At 42.7% G+C, this 24,075-nt stretch overlaps 1 protein-coding gene across 4 annotated transcripts in view; it reads right to left on the minus strand.

Annotated features, from left to right (window-relative positions):
- BTAF1 (B-TFIID TATA-box binding protein associated factor 1) overlaps nt 1–24,075 on the minus strand; it is a 394,756-nt gene that overhangs the window by 312,250 nt on the left and 58,431 nt on the right. For all 4 annotated transcript variants that reach the window (XM_033943697.1, XM_033943698.1, XM_033943699.1 and 1 more), the window contains 2 exons: nt 15,223–15,356; nt 8,990–9,119 (listed from right to left, as the gene is read on the minus strand). In XM_033943697.1, coding sequence (XP_033799588.1) covers nt 8,990–9,119; nt 15,223–15,356 — 264 coding nt within the window. The remainder of the gene's footprint in view (nt 1–8,989; nt 9,120–15,222; nt 15,357–24,075) is intronic.

The following is a 24,075-nucleotide window of genomic DNA, read 5'->3' on the forward strand; positions in this document are numbered from 1 at the left end:
AATACGAAAGTGGTCGGACGAATATGTACAATATGGATTCACATGTATAACGGAACGTGATGGGAGTCAGCGTTCTAATTGCATGATTTGCAATGCCAAGTTGAGTAATTCTAGTCTAGCTCCAGCAAAACTAAGGGAACACTTCCTTAAGCTGCATGGAGATGGAAAATACAAGAACACAACGCTCGCTGAATTCAAAGTGAAGAGAGCAAGATTCGATGAAAAGGCTACTCTGCCTGTTCTCGGCTTTGTACCCATCAACAAACCGATCCTCACAGCATCGTACGAAGTTGCTTACCTGATTGCAAAGCAGGGCAAACCACACACCATTGGTGAAACTCATAAAACCAGCTGAGTTGAAGATGGCGAATATCATGCTGGGAAAAGCGGCTGAAGTTCAGTTATCTGAAATTCCTCTTTCAAATGACATCATCAGCAACAGAATAGAGGATATGAGCAAAGACATCTTGGCTCAAGTAGTTGCAGATCTGATTTCAAGCCAGGCAAAATTCAGCCTTCAACTCGACGAGACCACAGACGTTTCCAATCTAAGCCAGCTTGCAGTATTCGTGCGCTATGTGAAAGACGACGTGATAAAGGAAGATTTTTTATTTTGTAAGCCTCTTATAACAACAACTAAGGCAACTGATGTGAAGAAACTTGTGGATGACTTCTTCAAAGACAACAATCTTTCGTGGGATATGGTTTCTGCAGTTTGTTCGGACGGAGCTCCAGCCATGCTCGGAAGAAAGTCCGGTTTTGGTGCGCTAGTGAATGCCGATGCACCACACATCATTGTTACACATTGCATTCTGCACAGGCATGCGTTGTCAACAAAAATCTTGCCTCCAAAACTGGCAGAAGTTTTTAAAATTGTTGTGGAATGCGTGAACTATGTGCGAAATAATGCTCTGAAGCACCGCATCTTCAAGGAGCTGTGTAAAGAAATGGGATCTGAATTTGAGGTACTTCTGTACCATTCTAACGTTCGGTGGTTATCCCGGGGACAGGTGCTGAATCGTGTTTTTGCCATGCGTGTGGAATTAGCTCTGTTTTTGCAAGAGCAGCAACATTGTCATGCAGATTGCTTCAAAAATTCTGAGTTCATTCTCATTTTAGCGTACATGGCTGATATCTTTGCAGCTCTCAATCATCTCAATAAGCAGATGCAGGGTGGTGGAGTCAACACCATCGAAGCGGAAGAAAACCTGAAAGCTTTTCAAAAAAAGCTACCATTATGGAAACGACGAACAGAAAACGATAACTTCGCAAACTTTCCCCTGCTAGACAACTGTGTAAGTAAGATCGAAGATGTATCTGGAATCTGAGACATTTCTGTACCCGCAGAACTGAAGCAAACTATTGCCACGCACTTAGATGAGCTTGCAAAGTCTCTCGATGGATACTTCCCTACAAGAGAGTCATATCCAGCATGGGTGAGACAGCCGTTCACGTTTAGTGTTGAGACAACAGATGTCAATGATGAATACATCGATGAAATCATTGAAATTCAGCAGAGCCAAGTTCAACAGCAACTCTTCAGAACAACAACACTCTCAACGTTTTGGTGTAAACAATTGGTAACGTACCCTGTTATTGCTAAGAAAGCTCTTTAAATTTTCATACTGTTTGTTACAACATATCTTTGCGAGCAATCCTTTTCGAGGATGCTGGACATAAAAACGAAGAAAAGGAACAGACTTTGTTGTGAAAATGACATGAGAGTGGCACTTGCCAAGGTAAAGCCACGCATTTCTGAACTGGTCTCTGAGAGGCAACAGCAGAAGTCACACTGATTTGCAGTAAATTTCATTATTATGTTATTATTCGAAATATAGGAGAACTTTTTTGTTTCCAAAATTGATATTATTTTTTCCCTCACTGTATACCTATGTTTTGAATTTGTAAAAATCATATTTTATTTTTCCAATAAAGAAGGGTTCGGTGAACACGCATATGAAACTGGTGGGGTTCAGTACCTCCAACAAGGTTAAGAACCACTGTCTTAAGGAGTGTCACACTTATTTAAGGAATTTTCAGATCGAAGGTTTAATGGCATTGCATTCCAAAGGGAGGGCGCAGCAACAGAGAAAATCGTATTTCTAGTATAGTAGATATCCTTAATAGAGGGTACTGTTAGTAGATTCTGTGGCTACAAAATCAGCTGAAGACATATCAAAGGTGGTAAGTAAATTGGATGACTTATCTACTTCAGTACAAAATATTCAATTAGAAACGAATAAAAAATTTGAACTAGTGGATAAGGAAATTTCTTCGTTAAAAACTTTCTTTGCTACTATGGTTCAAGATAGAATTCTTCTTCAACATAAAATTGAACAATTGGATAATTTCAGCAGAAGATTGAATCTATGAGCATTGAACTTCCCTAAGTTAGTTCTGTATACAACTACTGAAGTATTTAAAAGATATTTAATGGAGACTAAAAATTTCATCAGATTTGATTCCACCAATTAATATGATATATTACCTACCAAGAAAGTTGGAAAATCCTAGCTCTCAGGAATTAGATTTAAATAATTTAACTGGAATGCTTGAAACATTGCAGGAAGAAGTTCAATACCGAGGTACTATGATTGTCTCATTAGTGTCTGAGCAGGATTTAAATATGATCATGAAAACTTACTTGTTTCTCCCAAAATTTGTTTTTTGGGAGAAAAAAATTTGGATTTTCCCTGACGTTACTAAATCCACTCAAGAGCGGAGGAAGTTATTCCTGAGTATGAGGGAAGAAATAATAAAAATGGGAGCTACTTTCTTACTAAGCTACCCTTGAAAGTGTGTGATTAAACACGCTGGAAATAAATATGTATATTTTGTACCGGAACAGCTTCGTAGTTTTCTGGACTCAAAAAAGTTAACTAACATTTGAAGAGGGCTGCTAGACAGATAAACTAGAATTAATCATGTTAAGCCTTTTACTTATAGATAATTAACATTGTTATGAGATCTCCTTATCTGTGTAGATTGTGAGCCTTCGGGACAGTAAGGGAATTTCTAAGTACCTATTTTACTTATAATTTTAAACCGCTTAGAATCCTAATGGAGTTTAGCGGTATATAAGAAATAAATTACATTACATTACATTATAGTGGTACCTTGGATTACGAGCATAATCCGTTCCAGGAGCATTCCACTTCATAAGAAAGGCTCCAAGATGGAGACAGCAAACTACAGACCAGTAAGTCTCACATCAATAGTGAGCAAACTAATGGAAACTCTAATCAAACACCAATTGGATACGATCATGAACGAAGAGAAACTACGGGATCCCCGTCAATATGGATTTACTAAGGGGAGATCCTGCCAATCCAACCTGATCGGCTTCTTTGACTGGGTGACGAGGAAGCTGGATGCTGGGGAGTCCCTGGACATCGTTTACCTGGACTTCAGCAAAGCATTCGATAGCGTACCACACCGCAGGTTGCTGAGCAAGATGAGTTCTATAGGATTGGGCGACACATTGACGAAATGGATTGGGAACTGGCTTGGAAGTAGGCTTCAGAGGGTAGTGGTGAACGGCACTCCCTCCGATATGACGGAGGTGATCAGTGGAGTACCGCAGGGCTCCGTCCTGGGCCCGATCCTGTTCAACATCTATATAAGAGATTTGGCAGAAGGGCTCCGAGGTAAGATAACATTATTCGCCGACGACGCCAAACTAAGCAATGAAGTGGGGAAAAGCACAACAGACAAAAATTCAATGCCCGACAACATGGCGCACGACCTACTTCTACTGGAACGCTGGTCTAGGTCCTGGCAACTCAGCTTCAATGTCAAAAAATGCAAAGTCATGCACCCGGGCAGCCAAAATCCATGCAAGACTTACACCCTTAATGGCGAGATCCTAACAAGAACTGAAGCAGAACGAGACTTAGGAGTGATCGTAAATGAGGACATGAAGACTGCCAATCAAGTGGAGCAAGCTTCCTCCAAAGCAAGGCAAATCATAGGTTGCATACGTAGGAGTTTCGGCAGCCGTAAACCTGAAGTCATTATGCCACTGTATAGATCCATGGTGAGACCACACCTGGAGTACTGTGTGCAATTCTGGAGGCCGCATTACCGTAAGGATGTGCTGAGACTGGAGTCGGTCCAGAGAATGGCCACCCAGATGGTCTCAGGACTCAAAGATCTCCCATACGAGGAGCGGCTAAAGAAGTTACAGCTCTACTCACTTGAGGAACGCAGAGAGAGGGGAGACATGATCGAGACGTTCAAGTATCTCACGGGCCGCATCGAGGTGGAAGAAGATATCTTCTTTTTCAAGGGTCCCACGGCAACAAGGGGACATCCGTGGAAACTCAGGGGCGGGAAACTGCACGGTGACACGAGGAAATTCTTTTTCACTGAAAAGGTGGTTGATCGCTGGAATAGTCTTCCACTTCAGGTCATTGAGGCCAGCAGCGTGCCTGATTTTAAGGCCAAATGGGATAGACATGTGGGATCTATTCAAAGAGATAGGTAGGGGAGGGTCATCAGGGTGGGCAGACTAGATGTGCCGTGGCCCTTATCTGCCATCTATTTCTATGTTTCTATATGCAATCGGTGACCACCTATCTTCGTAGGGAGGGCCTCCGATATAGGTAGCTTTATCTCTTTGCCTTGGCACTGACGATGGGGAGTGCGATGAGACGGGTCTGTACAATGGCAGAGGCCTGGTCGGTGTTGAAAGAACTGGGTGCTCCTAATCTGCCAGAGGGAGGGATCCGCTGTAGTGAGAGTGGAGGAGAGAGCTGGATCTTCTGGTTGGTGGCAATAGACCAGAGGAGCGATGCAGCGGAGTGCAGTAAGCCTACAGGACAGCCCAAGTGAGAGGGATGCTGTCAGCTACTGGACTTCATTGCATGCCTCGGCAGTATTACTGCAGAATGGCCGAGGGGACTTTAATGGGGAGGTGTGCAGTGGTTGTGTGATGGGTGAGTGTTTTAGCGAAGGATGGAGGTTCTGTTTAGGGAGTATGAGTGTGGTGGGGATTTGGGCGGAATGCCTTCTGCATTCTTTGTGTAGAATTCTGGAGTGGCTGGGGTGGTGGTGTTGCTTCTTCTTAGAGGGATCTCAATATCTGATTGGATGGTCTCGAGATGCAGTCTTGTCTTGGGGATTGTAGGGAGGGGGGCTTTGGAGGGTGGAGGGAAGGGATGGAGGGATGCTGGGGAGGGGTCAGAAGCTGGGGTAGGGGGTTGTTGGGGGGATGGTACTCTCCGCCCCGCTTTGGTTAGGGGTGGTCAGCTGATGCTCTAGTGGGACCTGGTCAGGGGCTGGGGTGGCTGGGTTACACGGGTAATGATGGTGGAGTATGTGGAGTGGTTGATGCCAGTGGATCCTGGTTTTGTAACCTGGAATGTGGGGAGGATAAATTCCCCAGTTAAGCGCTCCAAAATTTTACAATTACAGCACCATAAGGTGGATATGGCATTCCTGCAGGAAACCCATTTGACTGATCTTGAACATACTAAGTTGAAACAATGGTGGGTGGGATAGTGTGTAGCGGCTTCTGTGACGGGGAAACACAGGAGGGTAGCGATTTTGTTCCGTAAGGGCCTCCTTGATAATTTACAAATTTTGGCTAGGGATGGGGAATGAAAATATGTGCTCTGTCGGGGGGGGGGGGGGGGGGGGGGGGGAGGTGATCGAGCAACAGGACATGGTATTTTGCTATGTCTATGCTCCCAATGACAGTGACCCGGCATTCTATGCCAAATTGACATGCTTTCTTTTGCCCTTCTCCCAAGCTTCCCTGATTGTTGGGGGGGGGGACTTTAATGCTGTTTGTGATTCTAGTTTGGACTGCACGGGGCTGGGAGGGGTTCCTCGTCAGGTTGGGGAGAGGGCGCTCCACAAATTTAGTGATAACCTGGAGTTAATTGACACCTGGAGGGTGCTGCATGGTGCCGAAAGGGATTATACCCATATGTCCTGGGTGCATGGTACTCAGTCACGCATAGACTATATTTGGGTGACGAAACCGATGTTCCGGGACCTTGAGCGGCGGATATAGGTCCGTATACAATATCAGACCATGCCTGGGTTCATGTGCAGTGGAAGGGGGGCCTCGAAAGGCATGGCCCTGGGTGTTTCTGCTCATCTTGTATGGGGATCAGCAATAATCGGGAGAGGTTGCTGGCTTCATGGAAAGACTATAAAAGGCATAATGCCCAATCTTTCCTGCCACATCCCGCGACCCCCTCCCCCCAATGTTCGGCGGCAGGAGGGATGCCAAGTCCCTCTTGCCGATACCCCCACCCCTACCTCCCGAATCCCACCACCAAGACTCCCCCTTAACCACATCCGGACTGGGCATCCCTCCTGCCGACAATCATTGGAAGGGGTTCGTGGCGGGTGTTGACAGGAAAGATTGGGCATCTTTCCTGCCATGATCATTAAGGGGGCAGTGGGACGGGTTGCCTGGGCCACTGAGCTGATTATGCTCAGCGGCCCGATCTGGAACTTATACCTGTTTTGACTTGGTCTAAGTCAAAACGTATAAGTTCCTTCTAGGCAACCTGTCAAACTTTCGATTATGGTTGCCAGATGACTAAGTCTAGGTCAGCCCACATCCCGCCTTACCCACTTCTCCAAAAAAGCCCCTTTTCGCTTTGGGCACACAGAGGCAGGGAAAAGGCCTAAGCTGGTTTTAGATACATTTAAAACCTTGTTTGATTATTGGTACTTGGACAACCTGTCTTTTTGATCGTCCAAGTGTCAATTTAGGCAGGTTTTGACAAATTTTTTAAATTATTATGTACCTCATAACATTTACATATATGATATAAGCAATAATGAATAAATGAAACAATTAGAAAAATTAACTGTACATATGAAAATAGAACATTAAAAATAAAACCATAATTAACAAAGAAGCAGCAAAATAAAATAAAAAAAATAAGAATCACTTACCAAAACAAGCACAGATTATACACAAATCAAAAAATGTAATTAAGGTAGCTACCATAAGATCAATGCAGTCAAAACAATGTACCTTTTGTCTAACCTGGCTATTCTTACTGCAAAAGGGGCTTCTGCAAAGTACCTAGTCAAGGGGCATGAAACAAATCAAGACTTTTTTTTGAATTTTTATTCTTACTCTTTGAAAGTTTCTAAAATTGTGCCTGCCAGTGGCCTCAGGAGTTGGGAGTTCTGCAGTGCAACCAAGATCTGGATTAAAGAATGACACGGTGACAAAATTCATCACCGTTCCCGTCCCCGCGGATAACCGCGGGAAACCATCTTCATGTCATTCTTTGAGGAGAGAGGGAAGAATCAGAGTACGAATGGCCTCAACCACTGACCCGCAAGCTTTGCTTTGAAGAATGCTGGTGTAGAAGGATTAGGATTGAAATAGACACTAGAAAATGACATGGGATTAATTCCCGCGGTTATCCGCGGGGACGGGAACGGTGATGAATTTTGTCACCGTGTCATTCTCTAATCTGGATGTCTTGATTATGCCAATTGTGCTCCCCCAGATGAGCTCACCCACATGAAGAAAAGCAGTTGCAAAGAGTCTTCTTGCATCAACTCACAAATGAGCTAATTGAACTACTCCAGGGTGAAGCATCAAGCTGTTTGTTTTATGCTTAGCAGAGAGCTGCCATAAGAACTTTGGGATAAAATTATTCAAAAATGTACATACTGGGAAACTTGAAATAGCATTTTGGCGAAACATACAATCCCCTGGGGTACCAACAGATCCATCAGTTTAAAGTGCAAAAAGCTCAATACTATCAAGACAGTTCCTAAATCAAGCCATCCCTTAAGTCAGTAGCAAAAGGATAAAGAAACTGCTAAGGAAGGTCTCCAAGGTCAAAGATCACTTTAAACACACCACAAAATTCTCTCAACAGGACAATAATCCTGGGCATAGAACAAAACCAACAATTAGTTCTTAGCAGGAAAAAAGTGAATGTTCTGAATGGACCATTCAAAGTGTAAGCCCAAATACAACAGAGGTCTGAGGCAAAACTTGAAGACTGCAATCCAAAGAATGAATCCAATCTAAACTGAAAGAGCTTGAACTATTCTACCAAGAAGTATGGGCAAATTAATGCACTCTCACATGCCAGTCACTAATTCTAAATGATTCATGGCTATCCTTACTGCAAAAGGGGCTTCTGCAGAGTCAAGGGGCATGGAATGACGAGACTTCTTTTGAATTTTTATTCTTATTCTTTGAAAGTTTCTAAAATTGTTCCCAATTTGAAATTGTGGAATAATTTATATAGAGCAGTGAAAACCTCTTATTTCAATGCATTTAGAATTGTATATTTTTTAGATCCAGGTACACCACCAATTTTCTGGCAGCAGACGGTCTAGCAACCCCTTTAGTCTGGACAAAATTACAAGCAGAAACTTCAAATTCCTGTGCCCACCTGACCAGTTTACTGGGTGGCTCACAGGTAGTGTTAAATGTAACCACGGTCAAGTGGATTGTTTACATGGCACTTGTTGGCGTTGATTCCTCAATTTGGGGAGATTCTTAGTTTATGTTGCTTACATGTAACCCTAGCTATGGCTTCTAAGAGAAATGCAAGTATCAGAGACATGCAGGAAGTGGGTTAGAATGTGTTATAAAAGGTGACCACCACTGGTTCAGCAAAATGGTTAATCCGACAAGTTTTTAGAACCAGGGATGCCGGAAAAACTGTGGTGTACCTGTAACAAAATGTGAAAATGCATTAATGATGGTAAAGTCCTTTGCAAGGCACTCTACCTGTAGGTCCTTTTCTTGTTCTATGCACAGAACTTCATGTTCAGTACTGCACAGCTTCAATGGGTTTCTGTAACCCTGCATTTTTTAGCATTAAATTTTAAGGGGTCTAACTAAAGATAACACATGTTTTCTGCAGCAGGGCCCACAGGAATAAAATGGGTCCTGTAGCAGACAACTTGCATTAGTATTTAATAGAAAACTTCTACAATTTCCCTCTAAATATTGGGTAATATTATAAAAATGAAGCACAAATCATACCTCGTCAAACAAAACTGTATTATCCAGCACATTATCCATCATTACTTTGGAGTCGATTGCTGGCTGATTGAGAATGACATTGGCAATTTTTCTTCGTTTTTCTTCTGGTTCTCCATCAGTACTATCATTACTGAAAATACAAAGCAGAGTTCAATTTTTAGTAGTTTAACAAGCATGGGAAAGTTACTGAATGTACTATAAAAGATTGTGTGTAAATAGAATAGTTACTCACCTGTAGCAGGTGTTATCCGAGGACAGCAGGCAGATATTCTCACATGTGGGTGATGTCATCCACGAAACCCCGGCACAGAGTCAAAAAGTGTACTGTTACCTTAAATCTTTAAGGCAGCCCACATACTGCGCATGTGCTGGTGCCTTCCCACCTGACTTCAGCTCACTGGACCATCAGTTCAATAAAAAGCTAAAAAGTCATCTAGGGGAGGTGGGATGGTTGTAAGAATATCTGCCTGCTGTCCTCGGATAACATCTGCTACTGTTGAATAACTATACTTTATCAGAGGACAAGTAGGCAGTTTCTTTATTTTTGATATACCATCCATCAAAACAACTGTCTAAACGGTGTACAATATAAAAAGATTATAAAGAGAACAGTTAAAATAAATAAATAAATAAAAGCAATATTTTATCAAATATTAAAAATCCTAGACAAATTTAGGTTAACATACATTAAACAAAAGGAAATTAAGGGAGGGAAAGGTTGTTTAAAATACACTGAAGTAAAATTAACAACAACAAAAAAAAAGGACGGTAAATTGGGAGTGGCAAAAACATTAGGATGGGAATCACTTCAAGAGAAGTATTAGATGTTTCAAAGCTTCACAAGAATCAAGAAGGCGGAAGCTGATACTAAAGAGTAAAGGCATCTTTAAAGAGAAAAGTTTTTAAGTTTGGCTTTAAATTTTTCAAGCGAGTTCTCTAATCCACAGTTCTTCAACTGCCGGTCCGCAGAAAATTTCTGCCGGTCCGCGCAGGGCCGGCGAGATCAAGTCGGCAGTTAAATTTCCTGCCGACTGCGGTTCCTGCTCATTAATGTTCCTCCCAGCCTCAGGCTATTAAGACAGGCTGCCGACGTCGGGGCCTTCCCTCTCTGAGTCTCGCCTGTTCGGAAACAGGAAGTTGAAACAAAATAGGCGGGACTCAGAGAGTGAAGGTCCCGACGTCGGCAGCCTGTCTTGATCGCCGCCCCTGCCGAGTTGCTGAAGAGGGCCGCGGGGAAATTACAAGTAGAATGGAGAGACCTAATTCACAAAGCCCGGTGGGCTTTGTGAAGGGTAGGACAATAACTAAGAATGTGAGGAAATTACTTTATTTTGTTGGAACAGCGGACGGCCTGGAATATCCCTTCTGTGTTGATCAGTTTCGATGCCGAAAAGGCGTTTGATAGGGTGTGGTGGGATTTTCTATATGCCACATTGACAGCATATAGTTTTGATGGGTATTTTGTTTCAGCTGTGCGGGCCTTGTATGCCCTTCCCCAAGCTAAATTAGTGTTGAAAGATTTTGAAACAGATCGGTTTTCGATCCATAGGGGAACCAGATAGGGCTGCCCACTGTCACCATTATTATTTGTGCTTACCCTGGACCCATTCATACAGGATATTTATGCCATGTCCACTATACAGGGGATTAGTATAGGTAATACTACATTCAAGCTGTTGGCTTTTGCTGATGATATCTTGGTTCATCTGGCAGACCCTCGACCCTCCTTGTCAGTAATGGACTGGGTCAAAACTGACTAAGTGGAAGGCAACAGAGGGTAGTGGTCAATGGAGATTACTCTGAGGAAAGGGATGTTACCAGTTATTTTAACAATTTTGTAAGCAGTATTGCTGAAGGGTTGTCGGGTAAGATTTGCTTCTTTGCTGATGATACCAAAATCTGCAATAGAGTAGACAGTCCTGATGGTGTGGATAACATGAGGAAGGACCTAGAAAAACTTGAAAAATGGTCTGATATCTGGCAGCTAAGATTTAATGCTAAGAAATACAAGGTCATATACGAGGGTTCTTCACAAAGCTTCCGCATTTTCCTATTTCCACAGGAAATGGTTGGAGGGCAGGAGAAGTGGTAAGAGCATGTTAGCTGGATGCTGGGAAAAATGTAATTTGCTTCCAAGATATTTAATAAATACTCATTTAAAAATATAAAACTGCAGAAACATTTTGAAGATCCCTCATATTTGGGCTGCAAAATCACGAGGGAATGATATAGTTCAGGTGGTGAAAAACTTTTGTGAACGGAAGAGGAGCAGTACTTAGCGATAGCAAGTGATGATCTAAAAGGTGGCCAAACAGGTTGAAAAGGTGATGGCAAAAAACATGGATTAGTGACAGAAAGCCAACATGGTTTTAGTAAAGGGAAAACTTGCCTCACCAATCTACTGCATTTCTTTGAAGGGGTGAATGTGGATAAAGGTGAACAGGTTGTTATTGTGTATTTGGATTTTCAAAAGGCATTTGACAAAGTACCTCATGAAAGACTTCAGAGGAAATCAGAAAGTCATGGAATAGGAGGTAATGTCCTATTATGGATTAAGAACTGGTTAAAAGACAGAAAAAGAGTGGGTTTAAATGGTCAATACTCTCAATTGAGGAGGGTAATTAGTGGGGATCCCCAAGGGTCTATACTGGGACCGCTGCTTTTTAACATATCAATGACCTAGAGATAGGAATAACTAGCGAGATAATTAAATTTGCTGATGGCACAAAGTTATTCAAAGTTGTTTAATCACAAGAAGATTATGAAAAACTGCAAGAGGACCTTGTGAGACTGGAAGACTGGGTATCATAACGGCAGATGACGTTTAATGTGAGCAAGTGCAAAGTGATGCATGTAGGAAACAGGAACCCAAACTATAGCTACGTGCTGGGTTTTATTTTAGGAGTCACTGCCCAGGTGTTATTGTTGAGGAAACATTGAAACCCTCATTTCATTGTGTGGCAGCGGCTAAGAAAGCAAATAGAATGTTAGGAATTATCAGGAAAGGAATGGAAAACAAAGATTAAAATATTATAATGCCCTTGTACTGCTATGTGGTACAGCCATAACTTGAATACTATGTGCAGTTCTGGTCACCGTATCTCAAAAAAGATATAGCGAAATTAGAAAAGGTACAGAGAAGGGCAACAAAAATGATAAAAGGTTTGGGATGACGTCCTATGAGGAAGGAGGGAGAGAAGAAAAGCCTGTACAGGTGCGTACAGGTGAAGATTTTAAGACCTCCATGATACTGGAGGTGAAGATAAAGCCCCCTGAAATCCCCAGAATAATAGGAAAATGACAATACTTTTTACAGGCCTGAAAAATACTTTTGAAACATTACTGTTCTCACAAACTCTTATCTCTACTAAAATTAGTAAAGCCAAGCCAAGCGGAACCCATCCTTCATACAGAAGTCACCATAGAGAGTAATTACCACATATCTTAATCAAGAATAGATATATAATTGGTTACTGTACAAATAAGGAATGGGCAGACCTTGCTCAGAAAAACTGAGGAACCTTGATATTAGAAAGGAATTAATTAGAATCTTTTGGTAACAGGATATCACGCAATATGACTTAGGAAAGTAAAAATATTGGCCAATTAATGAAATAAGGAAGATGATCATTATGACAAACTGTGTATGTCCAACAATAATTACACATTTAACATGTACCAACATGGTCTCAGACTGTCAAAAATATATAAAAGGACAGCCTTTTGAGGCCTTAGGCAGGACAGACATCCAAGTATACTCAAGCGCTTGAGGTATATTATCTGTCAGCTCTATATGCTGAAGGGATTTGCTCTTGTAACTTGTTATTGATTGTTAATAAAATATATATTACTTACACTAGCATACTGAGTTGTCGTGAGGTCAGTTATTGAAGGCCGTAATAACAGCAGCTAAGGCACTTCAGCATGTAGAAGAGATGACTCGGGGGTGATATGATAAGAGGTCTATAAAATACTGAGTGGAGTGGAAAGGGTAGATGTTGTGATATGCAAGGTGTGCCTGCTAGGACTGGCCCTAGTATAAGGCCCATTTCTAGAGCAGATAGTTCCCAATCTGCTCAGTTAAAACCCCAGTTTAGCCTTTTGCCTGCCGTTCCTACTGTGTCCAGTAAAGGGAACTGAGCTGCAGTCTTCCCTTCCCCCCATGCCTTCCCAAGTCTAGTAACTGGAAATCCTTTGCACCTGGGAGTGTGGGGCGGGGCTGCAGGTTACTTAACCTTAGGACTGAGCAGTTGGAAGAGCAGAGAGAGAAGTGGAGAGACAGGGAACAGCTGGAGGCGAAGTATTGGCAGCCTAGCTCAGGGCTGAGAGCTCTGCAGTGCCACCAAACGCCTGAATGTATGGAGTTTTCAGAAGCTGGTGCTGTGTTAACTCCTGATCCCTGTGAAGTTCCACAAGCCATGGAGTTGGAGCCGGAACCGAGTGCTGAGGTCCAGAATGAAATACAACCCATGGAAGTGTGCTGTTCCAAGGCAAGTAAAGAAACTGCCTAAGGGGATTACAAAACCACCTGGTCAGCACTTTCCATTGCTGAAGAAGTACAGTGCTGTTGCACTGACATTAGTCCAAGTTGTACTACCAAAAGGAAGAGATTGTTTCTTTTTGTTAGTTTTTCTTTTTGAAAGAACTTTGAAGCTGAGGCTCACTGATAAATACAGAGCCCTTTTGCTACTTGAATTTAAAACTTTTCTGTTTATGAGAATGAAGCTCAAGGTGTTGAGACTGTGCTGTTTTGAAGGGAAATCCTGACAAGTTAGTTTTTCATTTTTGTTTTGACTGGTATGTGAACTGACAAGTACAGCTTCCTAGTTACTTGTATGAAACAAAATAAATCCAGTCCTGGTTTTCTGAAATACTTACCTAGCTTGTGGGTGAATCCTTACTCTAAACTTTTATTTTTCCTTTCCTTGTGGCACCCTCCACGGCCCACAAAAGTATTTCCTTGTCCCCGCAGCCCTGGACACATTGCCCTGAGGTTATGGGTGACAATGAATTGTTTGTTCACTCTTCCTAAAAATACTAGGATTAGGGGACATGCGATGAAGCTACTAAGTAGTAGATTTAAAACAAACCAGAGAAAATATTTCTTCATACAACGTGTAATTAAACTCTGGAATTCACTGCCAGAGAATGTAGTGATTAGTGAAATCAGTTAAGTTAGCGGGGTTTAAAAAAGGTTTGGAAAATTTCCTAAAAGAGAAGTCCATAGTTCATTATTGAGATGATTTGGGGAAATCCACTACTTATTCCTAGGATAAGCAGCATTAAATGTTTTACTACTTGAGATCTAGCTAGGACCTGGGTTGGCCACTGCTGGAAACAAGATTCTGGATTTGATGGACCTTCGGTCTATCCCAGTATGACAGTTCTTAAATTCATAAGAGCCCTAACAGCCTGTGCTCAAGCCCCTGCAATTCAGTAGGTGAGCTAAGCTACTAGGGATATGGACCCCAAGCTACACTAAGTTTCCTGCAGGCTGGTCAAACAGGTGCCCAAGGGATTAACCTGCTGGCTACAGATCCCAAAGTCTGCTTCCTATCCACGCAGGCAGGGCTTACCCCCACACTAGGGAACTCTAGTGCTCCAAAATCCTCAAAAATGCAATAAAAAAACTACCAAAAATAATAAAGAAATATACAGAGCATCAGAAAGACACCTTCCAGCTCATGTGCAGAATGAAAAACTGAAGAGGGCAGCAGAGCTCTCTCTGGAGGAGTTGAAACCTGGAGTGGATTCTTTCTGCAGGGCTCACAAGCATGAGAATACACTACTGTCCATAATGACACCCATATTGCACTAAAAATCCCAATATGCATGAGACTGATTTGCATACAAAGGAAGCAGTACGCATACAGATCAATCTCATGCATATGCATTAGGGATAGCCCAATAATATATGACTTGTGTATGGCCCTCAAAGACAAAACTGCACTCCTGTAATAAGAGGATTTATTTTTCTGTATTCTGGCTATAACCATTAGTAAGTGACATAAGAATTCCATGAAATATTCTGCTGTTCCTATACGTAAATACTGTAAACCAAAATAGATCTTTGTAGTCATCCTTTATGGTAGCATCAATGAGGATTATGTTCAAAACATAGACAAAATACTGTTATAAATGTAGAATTTGATGCATCTGTCTTCATTTTCATTTTATTTATAAAGTTACCCATTTATAAACAAAAGTAGTATAAAAGAATAAGAGACAATTACCTCTTTTCATTTTCTACTGCATCTCGAGATTTCTGCTTGGCAATTAACTTAGCCATTCGTTTTGCTTTATTCTTCTGCCTGCTACTCATACCAGGTCGAAATTCAGTGTCTAGAAACTCAGCTGCCTGAAGAATCTAAAATTGACATTATTCAGTTTAATAGAAATCTGTTAATAGACCTGAAATTAAAATCCCTCCCCCTCTCCAAATATAGCTAAACTTCCCATGCAATAAGAAAAAAGAAAAAAAAAGCATAGGACATGAAATTTTTTTAAAATACAAACTATTATTCATCTTTTTGAGATTAAGTCACCCAAGTTAGAGTAACATATTAGAAAGACAGTTAAAGATGATCTAGAATAAAGCCAGGCATTACAAAACAAGAAAAACTGTCCATAGTAAAACTGTCTTGCAAGCAAAGGAAGGATTACATTCTTACCTTGATAATCCTCTTTCCTGTAGAATAGCATATGATTCCTTATGGATGGGTTAAGCACCTCAAATCGTGAGTTGGTTGTAGATGACATCAATCATATTTTTCTCTCTGCCTCCCTTTTCTCTGGACAGCGCACCCTCTCCTCAGACTGTACCAAAGCAAGTGATAACCCCTAAAAGAGGAAATGAAAACAAGGAGGGCTTCAGGGAACTCCCTTATCCAGATAGTTACTACTGCAGAGCAGACTGAACTTAAGAGTTAATAAACTACCACCCAAAGGGGCAACAAAGAACGATGGCGAAACAAGAAACTAGCACTAACACTTATACAGCTCTTAACAAAGAACAAGCCACAATGCTGGATACTCTTGCGAGACTACAAGCTTCCGCAGCCATAAAAGACATCTGATAGGGCAAGGCTTAAGGAATTGTATGCTGTTCTTCAAAAAAGAGGATTATCTAGGTAAGAACCTAATCTTTCCTTCCTGTGCAAACAGCATACGATTCCTTATAGATGCAACATACCAGAGCAGTCCCTTGAGTCTAGGGTGGGACGGCATCGTCTGTTTGTGCCGCCACATCCACTCTGTAAAATTCTGCCCTACAAATTTTGTTGGGTGGCACTGCCCTGCACTCTGCCCAGAAAGATGCCACACTTCTGGTAGAGTGAGCTTATGGAAATTGGTACGAGTGAGGTGATTAAATTTGCAGATGATATAAAGTTATTCAGAGTAGGGCAGACGCAGGAAGATTGCAAAGATCTGCAACGTGACAAACACACTCGAGAAATGGGCTACAACATGGCAAATGAGGTTTAACGTGGGTAAGTATAAGGTGATGTGTGTCAGAAACAAAAATCTTATTCATGGATGTCTGGTGCAGTACTTGGAGAGACCCCCCAGGAAAGAGACTTGGGAGTACTGGTAGACAAGTCAATGAAGCCGTCTGTACAATTTGCGGCGGCAAAAAGGGTGAACAGAATGTTAGGAATGATTAAGAAGGGGATCATGAACAAATCGGAGGTTATCATGCCGCTGTACTGGGCCATGGTACACCCTCACCTGGAATACTGCATCCAGCACTGGTCGCCGTACAAGAAGGACACAGTACTACTTGAAAGGGTCCACAGAAGAGCAACTAAATGGTTAAGGGGCTGGAGGAGTTGCTGTACAGTGAGAGATTAGAGAAACTGGGCCTCTTCTCCCTTGAAAAGAGGAGACAGAGGGGACATGACCGAAACATTCAAGATAATGAGGCAATAGACTTAGTATATAAAGACAGGTTGTTCACCCTCTCCAAGGTAGAGAGAACGAGAGGGCATTCTCTAAAGTTAAAAGGGGATAAATTCCGTACAAACATGAGGAAGTTCTTCTTCACCCAGAGAGTGGTAGAAAACTGGAACGCTCTTCCGGAGGCTGTTATAGGGGAAAATACCCTCCAGGGATTCAAGACAAAGTTAGACAAGTACCTGCTGAACCAGAACGTATGCAGATAAGGCTAGTCTCAGTTAGGGCATTGGTCTTTGACCTAAGGGCCGTTGTGTGAGAGGACTGCTGGGCACGATGGACCACTGGTCTGACCCAGCAGCAGCAATTCTTATGTTCACAGCAAATGGTAGCTGCTTTCTAGTTCCTGATGGATCCCCCAAGGAAATAGTCATGCAAATTCATTGGGAAATAGAAGCTTTAGAGGACTGTCTTCCCCGACAGCTAGCACTGGTCGAGATGAATAGGTGATCTGACAGGTGGAACTCATTTATCACCTCAAGATAACATAGAAGAACTCTCCTGACACCCAGCAACTTAAACACTTTGCCTCGTTTTTTTCTTGCGCTTCGGTTGAAAAGCAAAAAGCTGCACTTGCTAATTGACATGAAATGCCAAAATTACCTTCGGTAGAAAGGAAGGCACAGTACGTAAAGACACCCCTGCTTCCATGAATCTGAGAAAAGGCTCTCTTCAAGATAATGCTTGCAATTTGACACCCTCCTTGCCGAAGTTAATGCGACTAAGAAAACCATCTTCACAGTTAGATCTATGATAGATGACTCTGACAAAGGCTCATACAGCACTTTAGTGAGGGCCTGTAACACAATGTTGAGATTCCATGTAGAGACTAGTTGCTACACTGGAGGGCGGAGCCTGAGAGCTGCCTTCAAGAACGTAGACATATCTGGATCATAGGCCAAAGATATGTCCACTTGAGCTCTGCAACACAAGACTGGCTATTTGAAACTTGGGAGATTCCACAGCCTCTAGAAGGACGGGACTTTGGAAATGGGAGCTCGTAAGGGATCTAACTGCTTTTCTGTACACTAGAGCTGAAAAAGTTTCCACACTTTTGCATAGGCCGCTACAGTTGCTGGCTTCTTCGATTGTCGAAACGTTGCGATAACCGTATCCAAATATCCCCTTTGTGCTAAGGTTGTGTGCTCAACAGCCATGCCATAAGACCAAAGTGTTCTAGACTCTCTACAGCTATGGGCCCCTAGCACAGAAGATCCTGGTGCAACGGTAGTCTGAAACAGCTGTCTTGCTGCAACCAGACTAGATTTGCATACCAAGGACAATGCAGTCAATCTGGGGCCACCAAGATTACCAATCCTTGATAGGTTGTTATTCTGCAAATGACCCAGCCTATCATCAGCCATTGGTTGGGGTGGGAGAAGAACATATACAGGAGCCTGTTTACTGGCCAAAGTTGTACAACAGCATCTATGCCGACGCTGCCCGGCTCTGACCCTCGACTGAAGAAACAAGAAGCTTTCTTGTTGTCTGCTAAGGCCATAAGATCAAATGTTAGCTGTTCCCAGTGTTTCACAATGCAGTTGAATGCTCTCTGGGACAAGGACCATTCCCCTGGATCAAAGGTCTAGCGGCTGAGAAAATTGGCCTGGACATTGTCCACTCCTGCTACATGAGCCGCTGTGCAAATGGGCTTCTGCCCAGTGAAACAGCATCTGCACTCTTGGTTCCCCCCTTGTCTGTTGACATATGCCACAGATGTTGCATTGTTTGCAATTTTGAGACACTTCACCAAAGATAGCCAGCACCAGAGAATAACATTGCAGAAAATTGTTATAGTGGAGCAGGAGAAAGGAATTATAACAGCTTTGAGGCATCACAGATGAGTTTTTTTTCTAATTTTGTTTGTGAACTGCAGTGGTGATTTGAAAATTGGAAAAGATTAGTTTGTCTGTGGAAAGATTTGAGCTCAGCATAACTTTTCTTGCTCACTATTGTAATCATGAGGATAAGTGCAATGATTGAAAATGGTGCTGTTTAAGTATTGTAAAATGAGAACAGAGAGCTACTAGGTAGCCATTTTCTGAGCACTATCACAATCACTATTATTGTCATTAAATTAAATTTTAAACAACATATAGATGTTAATAAAATGTTTCTATGCAGATTATGTTAAGATAGTTTTGAGATTGGATGATTGAAGATTGTTGAAGACTCCGACTGCTTTGCCTTTCAGCAGTGCCTGGAAGAACCATAGCGCCAACCAAATGGCTCTCAACTCCAATCTGTTGATGGATCATGCCCTCTGTGAGAGACCTTGTACTGGATGACCCTTGCAATGATAACTCCCCCAGCTGTAAAGACTGGCATCTGGCATCAATATCACCCAAGACTCCATGTGAAGAGAGAGGCTTTTGCACAATGACTCCAGCCAGAGCCATCACTGGTGTGCTTCCACCGTCCAGGCTAACCAGAACTGGAGAGAGTCCCTCTGAGGCAGGGGTAGGGAACTCTGGTCCTCAAAGGCCATACTCCAGTCGGGTTTTCCCCAATGAATATGCATGAGATCTATTTGCATGCACTGCTTTCAATGCATATTCATTGCAGAAATCCTTTAAAAACCCAACTGGAATACGGCTCTCGAGGACCAGAGTTCTCTACCCCTGCTCTGAGGCAACCAACGCATTAACAGTGCGTTCTGCAGGGGACGCAGATGGGCTCTTGCCCACAGAATCACATCTATGGTCATTACCACAGAGCCTAGCACCTGCAGATAATGCCAAACCATAGGCATCGGTAGCTCCAAAATCTCCAGAATCTGGCAAATGAGCTTCAGTTTGTGTGGTTCTGGAAGACAAACTCATCCCTCTTCCAAGTTGAACAGAACCCCCACATACTCCAGGTGACTCTTTCTAAATTTTATAATCCACCCCAGATTCTGCAGGAGCTGAACTGCCCAAGACACTACCCAGTAACATTCCATCTCAGACAGCCTTCTGATCGGCCAGTCGTCCAAGTACGGATAAACTTTGATGCTTTATCTGCACAGATGCACTACTGCAACCACCATTATTTTGGTAAAGATGTGAACTGAAAATGGCTCTCTAGTACATGGAACCAGAGAAACCTCCTGTGGTTTGGGAAAATGGGTATATGCAGGTATCCCTCCATCAAATCTAGTGAAGCCAAAAATTCATCTGGAGTTACTGAGATAATGACCGATTTCATCATTTCCATCCAGAACCTGGGAATCTTTAAAGCTGCACTGACTGACTTGAGATCCAGGATTGGTCTCCAATTTTCCAAATCTTTCTTGGGCACGATAAAGTATATTGGGTATCTGTCTGAGTTCAACTCTGTGCCTAGCACTGGCTCTATGGCTCCAATCTGAATTAACTATTCAGTGGTCGGTTTCAGCGGCGTTAAGCTTAAAGGGATATGGTGCCTTGATAAAACCCCTTCAGGTGAAACAGGCGGTATAAATCCCCGAAAGCATGACTACAAGTTTTAAGCTAAGTATTTAAACTATTTATACACTAAGGTGGAAAAAAAGTATTTATAAATTTAATAGCAAAGTATGGAAGATCCGGTGAGGAAGTAGTACATAAAGCCTGACACAATGAATTTGTATGAGTGCTAGGTGGTACTTCTGAGGATCTATAAATGTTGTATTATTTACTGTGAAGAGAGTTAGCAGGGGTAAGAGAATATACACCCTTCCAATCTGAAGTTTGGGCTATAATCTCACAGAAAATTTAACTTGAACTATTGTGCTGTTTGTCCAATTTGTAACAGCTTTTGAACAATTACTCTGACCTTGGCTGCTTTCTCTGGTCTACCCGCCAGGAAGTCCAAAAAGATGTCCTAGAGGAGATGACAGAATTTGAGTTTGCAACCCTTTCGAATAATGTCTATTATACATTGGTATGATGAAATCCACGACCAAAGTCTCCCAGAATTCCGAGAGTCTCCTTCCTATGCTGGGGATCTCTAAGGTCGACCTGGCATCATTGGGACTTCAGAATTTGTTGCCGAGTGAGAGCCAGATGTGGAGGCTTTTCTGTAGCTCCCAAATCTGTCTAGAGCCTTGGAAGGAACTTTGGGATTAGGAACCCACAGACCCATAACATGGTTTTCTATAGCTGCGAAAGGAACCATGACTGGAACTCCAGGTACCTCGTGGCTTATTGTCCTAAAAGGACTTAGGATGAAAATCCATCATATTGGTCATCAAGTCATCCAGTCCTTACCCAAAAAGCATCTGCCCCTTAAAAAGAGAGCTCACGCAAGGTGGTCTTAGATGCCAAATCTTCCACTCACTGCCTGATCCAGAGCATTCAGAGATTGAATATGCTGACACTTTACTCATGACCCTGAACATGTCTGAGTCTGCCATGTAGTACCACAGGAGGGCACCTCTTCCTCTCTGCAGCCTCTGGCATAGCAACTTATGGCAGGCCTACACCACAAAGAAAGCCATGGGTGCAGCTTTAACACCTAATGTCAGAATTCGTCAGGGCAAGAGCAGTGAGGACATGACTCTTGCTGTAATTTTTTAGCTAAACAGAAACCCCAATTCCTTACTAAATCTGATTGGGAAGGACTCCAGAATACTTTCAGCTTTTCCTTAAGCCTAGGAGCAAGCGGATGGCCGCTAAACAACTTAAAGGCGTTGCTAGGGCTCTCAGGAGAGAGTCTAAGATAGCAGATAGAGATGTGCCACTGTCGTACACGCTAAGCTCGATATGGACCACCAAGATCACTGCTGAAGTCATGTCTGCAGTGGAGAGTACGATAAACAGTTTCAGCAGCTCTTGGATAAACTGGACCTTATGGATCAGAGGACTGCTACCTTTTCCTCTGACTTAGAAGAAATGCAAGCCCGAGTCAGCATGGTGGAGGACTCCTTGCAGCCCTTGGTGAAGGACACCAAAAAGCATGCGAGATGGCATGATGGAATCTAAATTGGATGATTTAGAGAATAGGTCACGACGCAATAATTTGCAGCTCGTCAGATTGCCTGAATCGCTCACAGATAGAGCTCAAAAACTTCCTGGAAACGTGGCTGAAGTCATCTTTGGGCCTGTCGGACATGGAAGGGTCCCTGCATATCGAATGAGCTCACCACGTAAGGCCACACAAGGACCTTGGAGACCATCCACGAGTGGCAATATTTTGAGCTTTGAACTACTCACATAAAATGGATATTTTGAAGTCCTTACGAGTGGGCAAAAAACTGGAATACCAATAAAAGGCCATTTTGCATTTGTAGGACTAAACTGCCATCGGTGTCTGCAGCCTGACGGGCTTTTGTACCGATTTGCTCTCGTTTGGTAGAGCTGAATGTCTGCTTTAGTCTGCAATATCCTGGCAAGATGAAGATCGTGGGGGGTGAGGAAAACCTTTTATTTCCCAACTGTGAAAGCAGCAGAGACTTATATGGATACCATGAAGCCATCTTAGGATTAGTTGCTGAATATGTGTGCTGCTTTGGGATTGCTGGATGTTTGGCGAGTTTTGCATCCTACTGAGCATGATTACACCTCTCTCAGGCCCATTCCACTCAATCTAGAGATAAACTATATTCTTTATGCCGCAATCAATGATACCAAGGGGTAGTGAAAGCGGAGATAGAACCAGGATATATCAGACCATGCTATGGTGTGAGTGGACTGGGATGGGCCTGCTCAGGACGCTGAAGATCCTGTCTGGTGGTTCCCAATAGATCTTTATGCTGATCCTAGATTTTCTGAGTATCTTTTGAAATGTTGGAAAAATTATGCATTAGATTCCACATGTCAAACACAAGGTCTGCGGGCCGAATCTGGCCCGCCTGGCCATTTTATGTGGCCCGAGGTGACTGTGCCACATCCAAGTGCCTGACTGTGCAGCCCCAGTCCCAGTGACAATCTAAGTGCCTGAATGCACTACCCCAGCCCCAGCAGTGCTCCAAGCACCTCACCGTGCAGCCTCAGTACCCATTTGCAGGCAGAAGGACCCAGTCCCAGTGTAAAAGCTAGGTCACTCCACACAAGTGCCTGACTGTGCTTGTTGTTATTTTCAGAGCATGATTAATGCATGAAGATGGCAGTCTTTTAAGGTCTATCATGTTAGTCCTGGTATTGTCTTTTGATGTTTTTTTGTTGTTAAGTTCTAAGTGTTTTGTATTATCCTGTTTATGATTAATTTTTTATGTAAAACTGTTTTGATATTTGAAAAAGCAGGATACAAAATTTTAATAAACTTGGTGTCTCAGGGTTAGAGAGTTGCGTGGGGACAGAAATCTCACACGTCCCCACTCATCCCCGTGAGGAATCCCCTCTGTCCCCGCCCGTTCCTATAAACTTCAGAAATAGTTATTTCATTTAATTATGCTATTGAATTAAAGGATATGGTAGAGACCCATTTACAAATAAGCAGAGACGTTATTAATTTGGAAATATTAATTGGGAAGAATACATACTTTGTAAACGGTTTTCTACCAGAGCCTCTAATGTAAATATATAAATATAAATACTCAGCTGATGAGAACCCCAAGCTGTCAGCTGAGGACTTCCTTCGCAGTTGGCCAGGGGTCCCTTTTGCCAAGCTTGGCAGGCAGCAGTAGCATCCCTGAGTCACAGATGCTGGCACCTCAGTGCTCAATGGATGTTGCCAGCGACTGCTGTGCTTGGTGGAGGGGAGTTCTAGCCATCTCTAGAGGAGGTCATCTGCTCGTGATGTTTGGGGATCCCCACCAGCCAAAGCAAGGGTCAGCAAGTACTTCAACACTGTAGAAATAAAACCAGAAATGCATTTTCTTTTCTTTTGAACACAATACAAAGACATCTGCTATATACATTTCCCAAAGCTAACATATTTTAGTCAATAAATTCCGTTTTTTACCTTTGTTTCTGGAGACTTATTTTTCCATCAAGTTGGTCCCAGTTTCTTTTTTCCTCTTTCCCATCTTCTGAAATTCTTCTGTTGCTGTCCATTGGTTCCTTCTACCATGGTCCAGCATTTATCCCTTTCTCATCTTTCGTGCCTGCCCACCAGCCTCATGCCCAACATTTCTCCTTCTATCACCCCTCTCCAGCACCATGCCACATCTCTCCCTCCATTCCCTTCACCAGTATGTCCCATTCCTCCCTCTTACATCCATTTCAATCTGTCCCATTGTTCCCTTTCCACCA

This window comes from Geotrypetes seraphini, chromosome 4, assembly GCF_902459505.1.
Source record: "Geotrypetes seraphini chromosome 4, aGeoSer1.1, whole genome shotgun sequence".
In the NCBI taxonomy this organism is placed as follows: domain Eukaryota; kingdom Metazoa; phylum Chordata; class Amphibia; order Gymnophiona; family Dermophiidae; genus Geotrypetes; species Geotrypetes seraphini.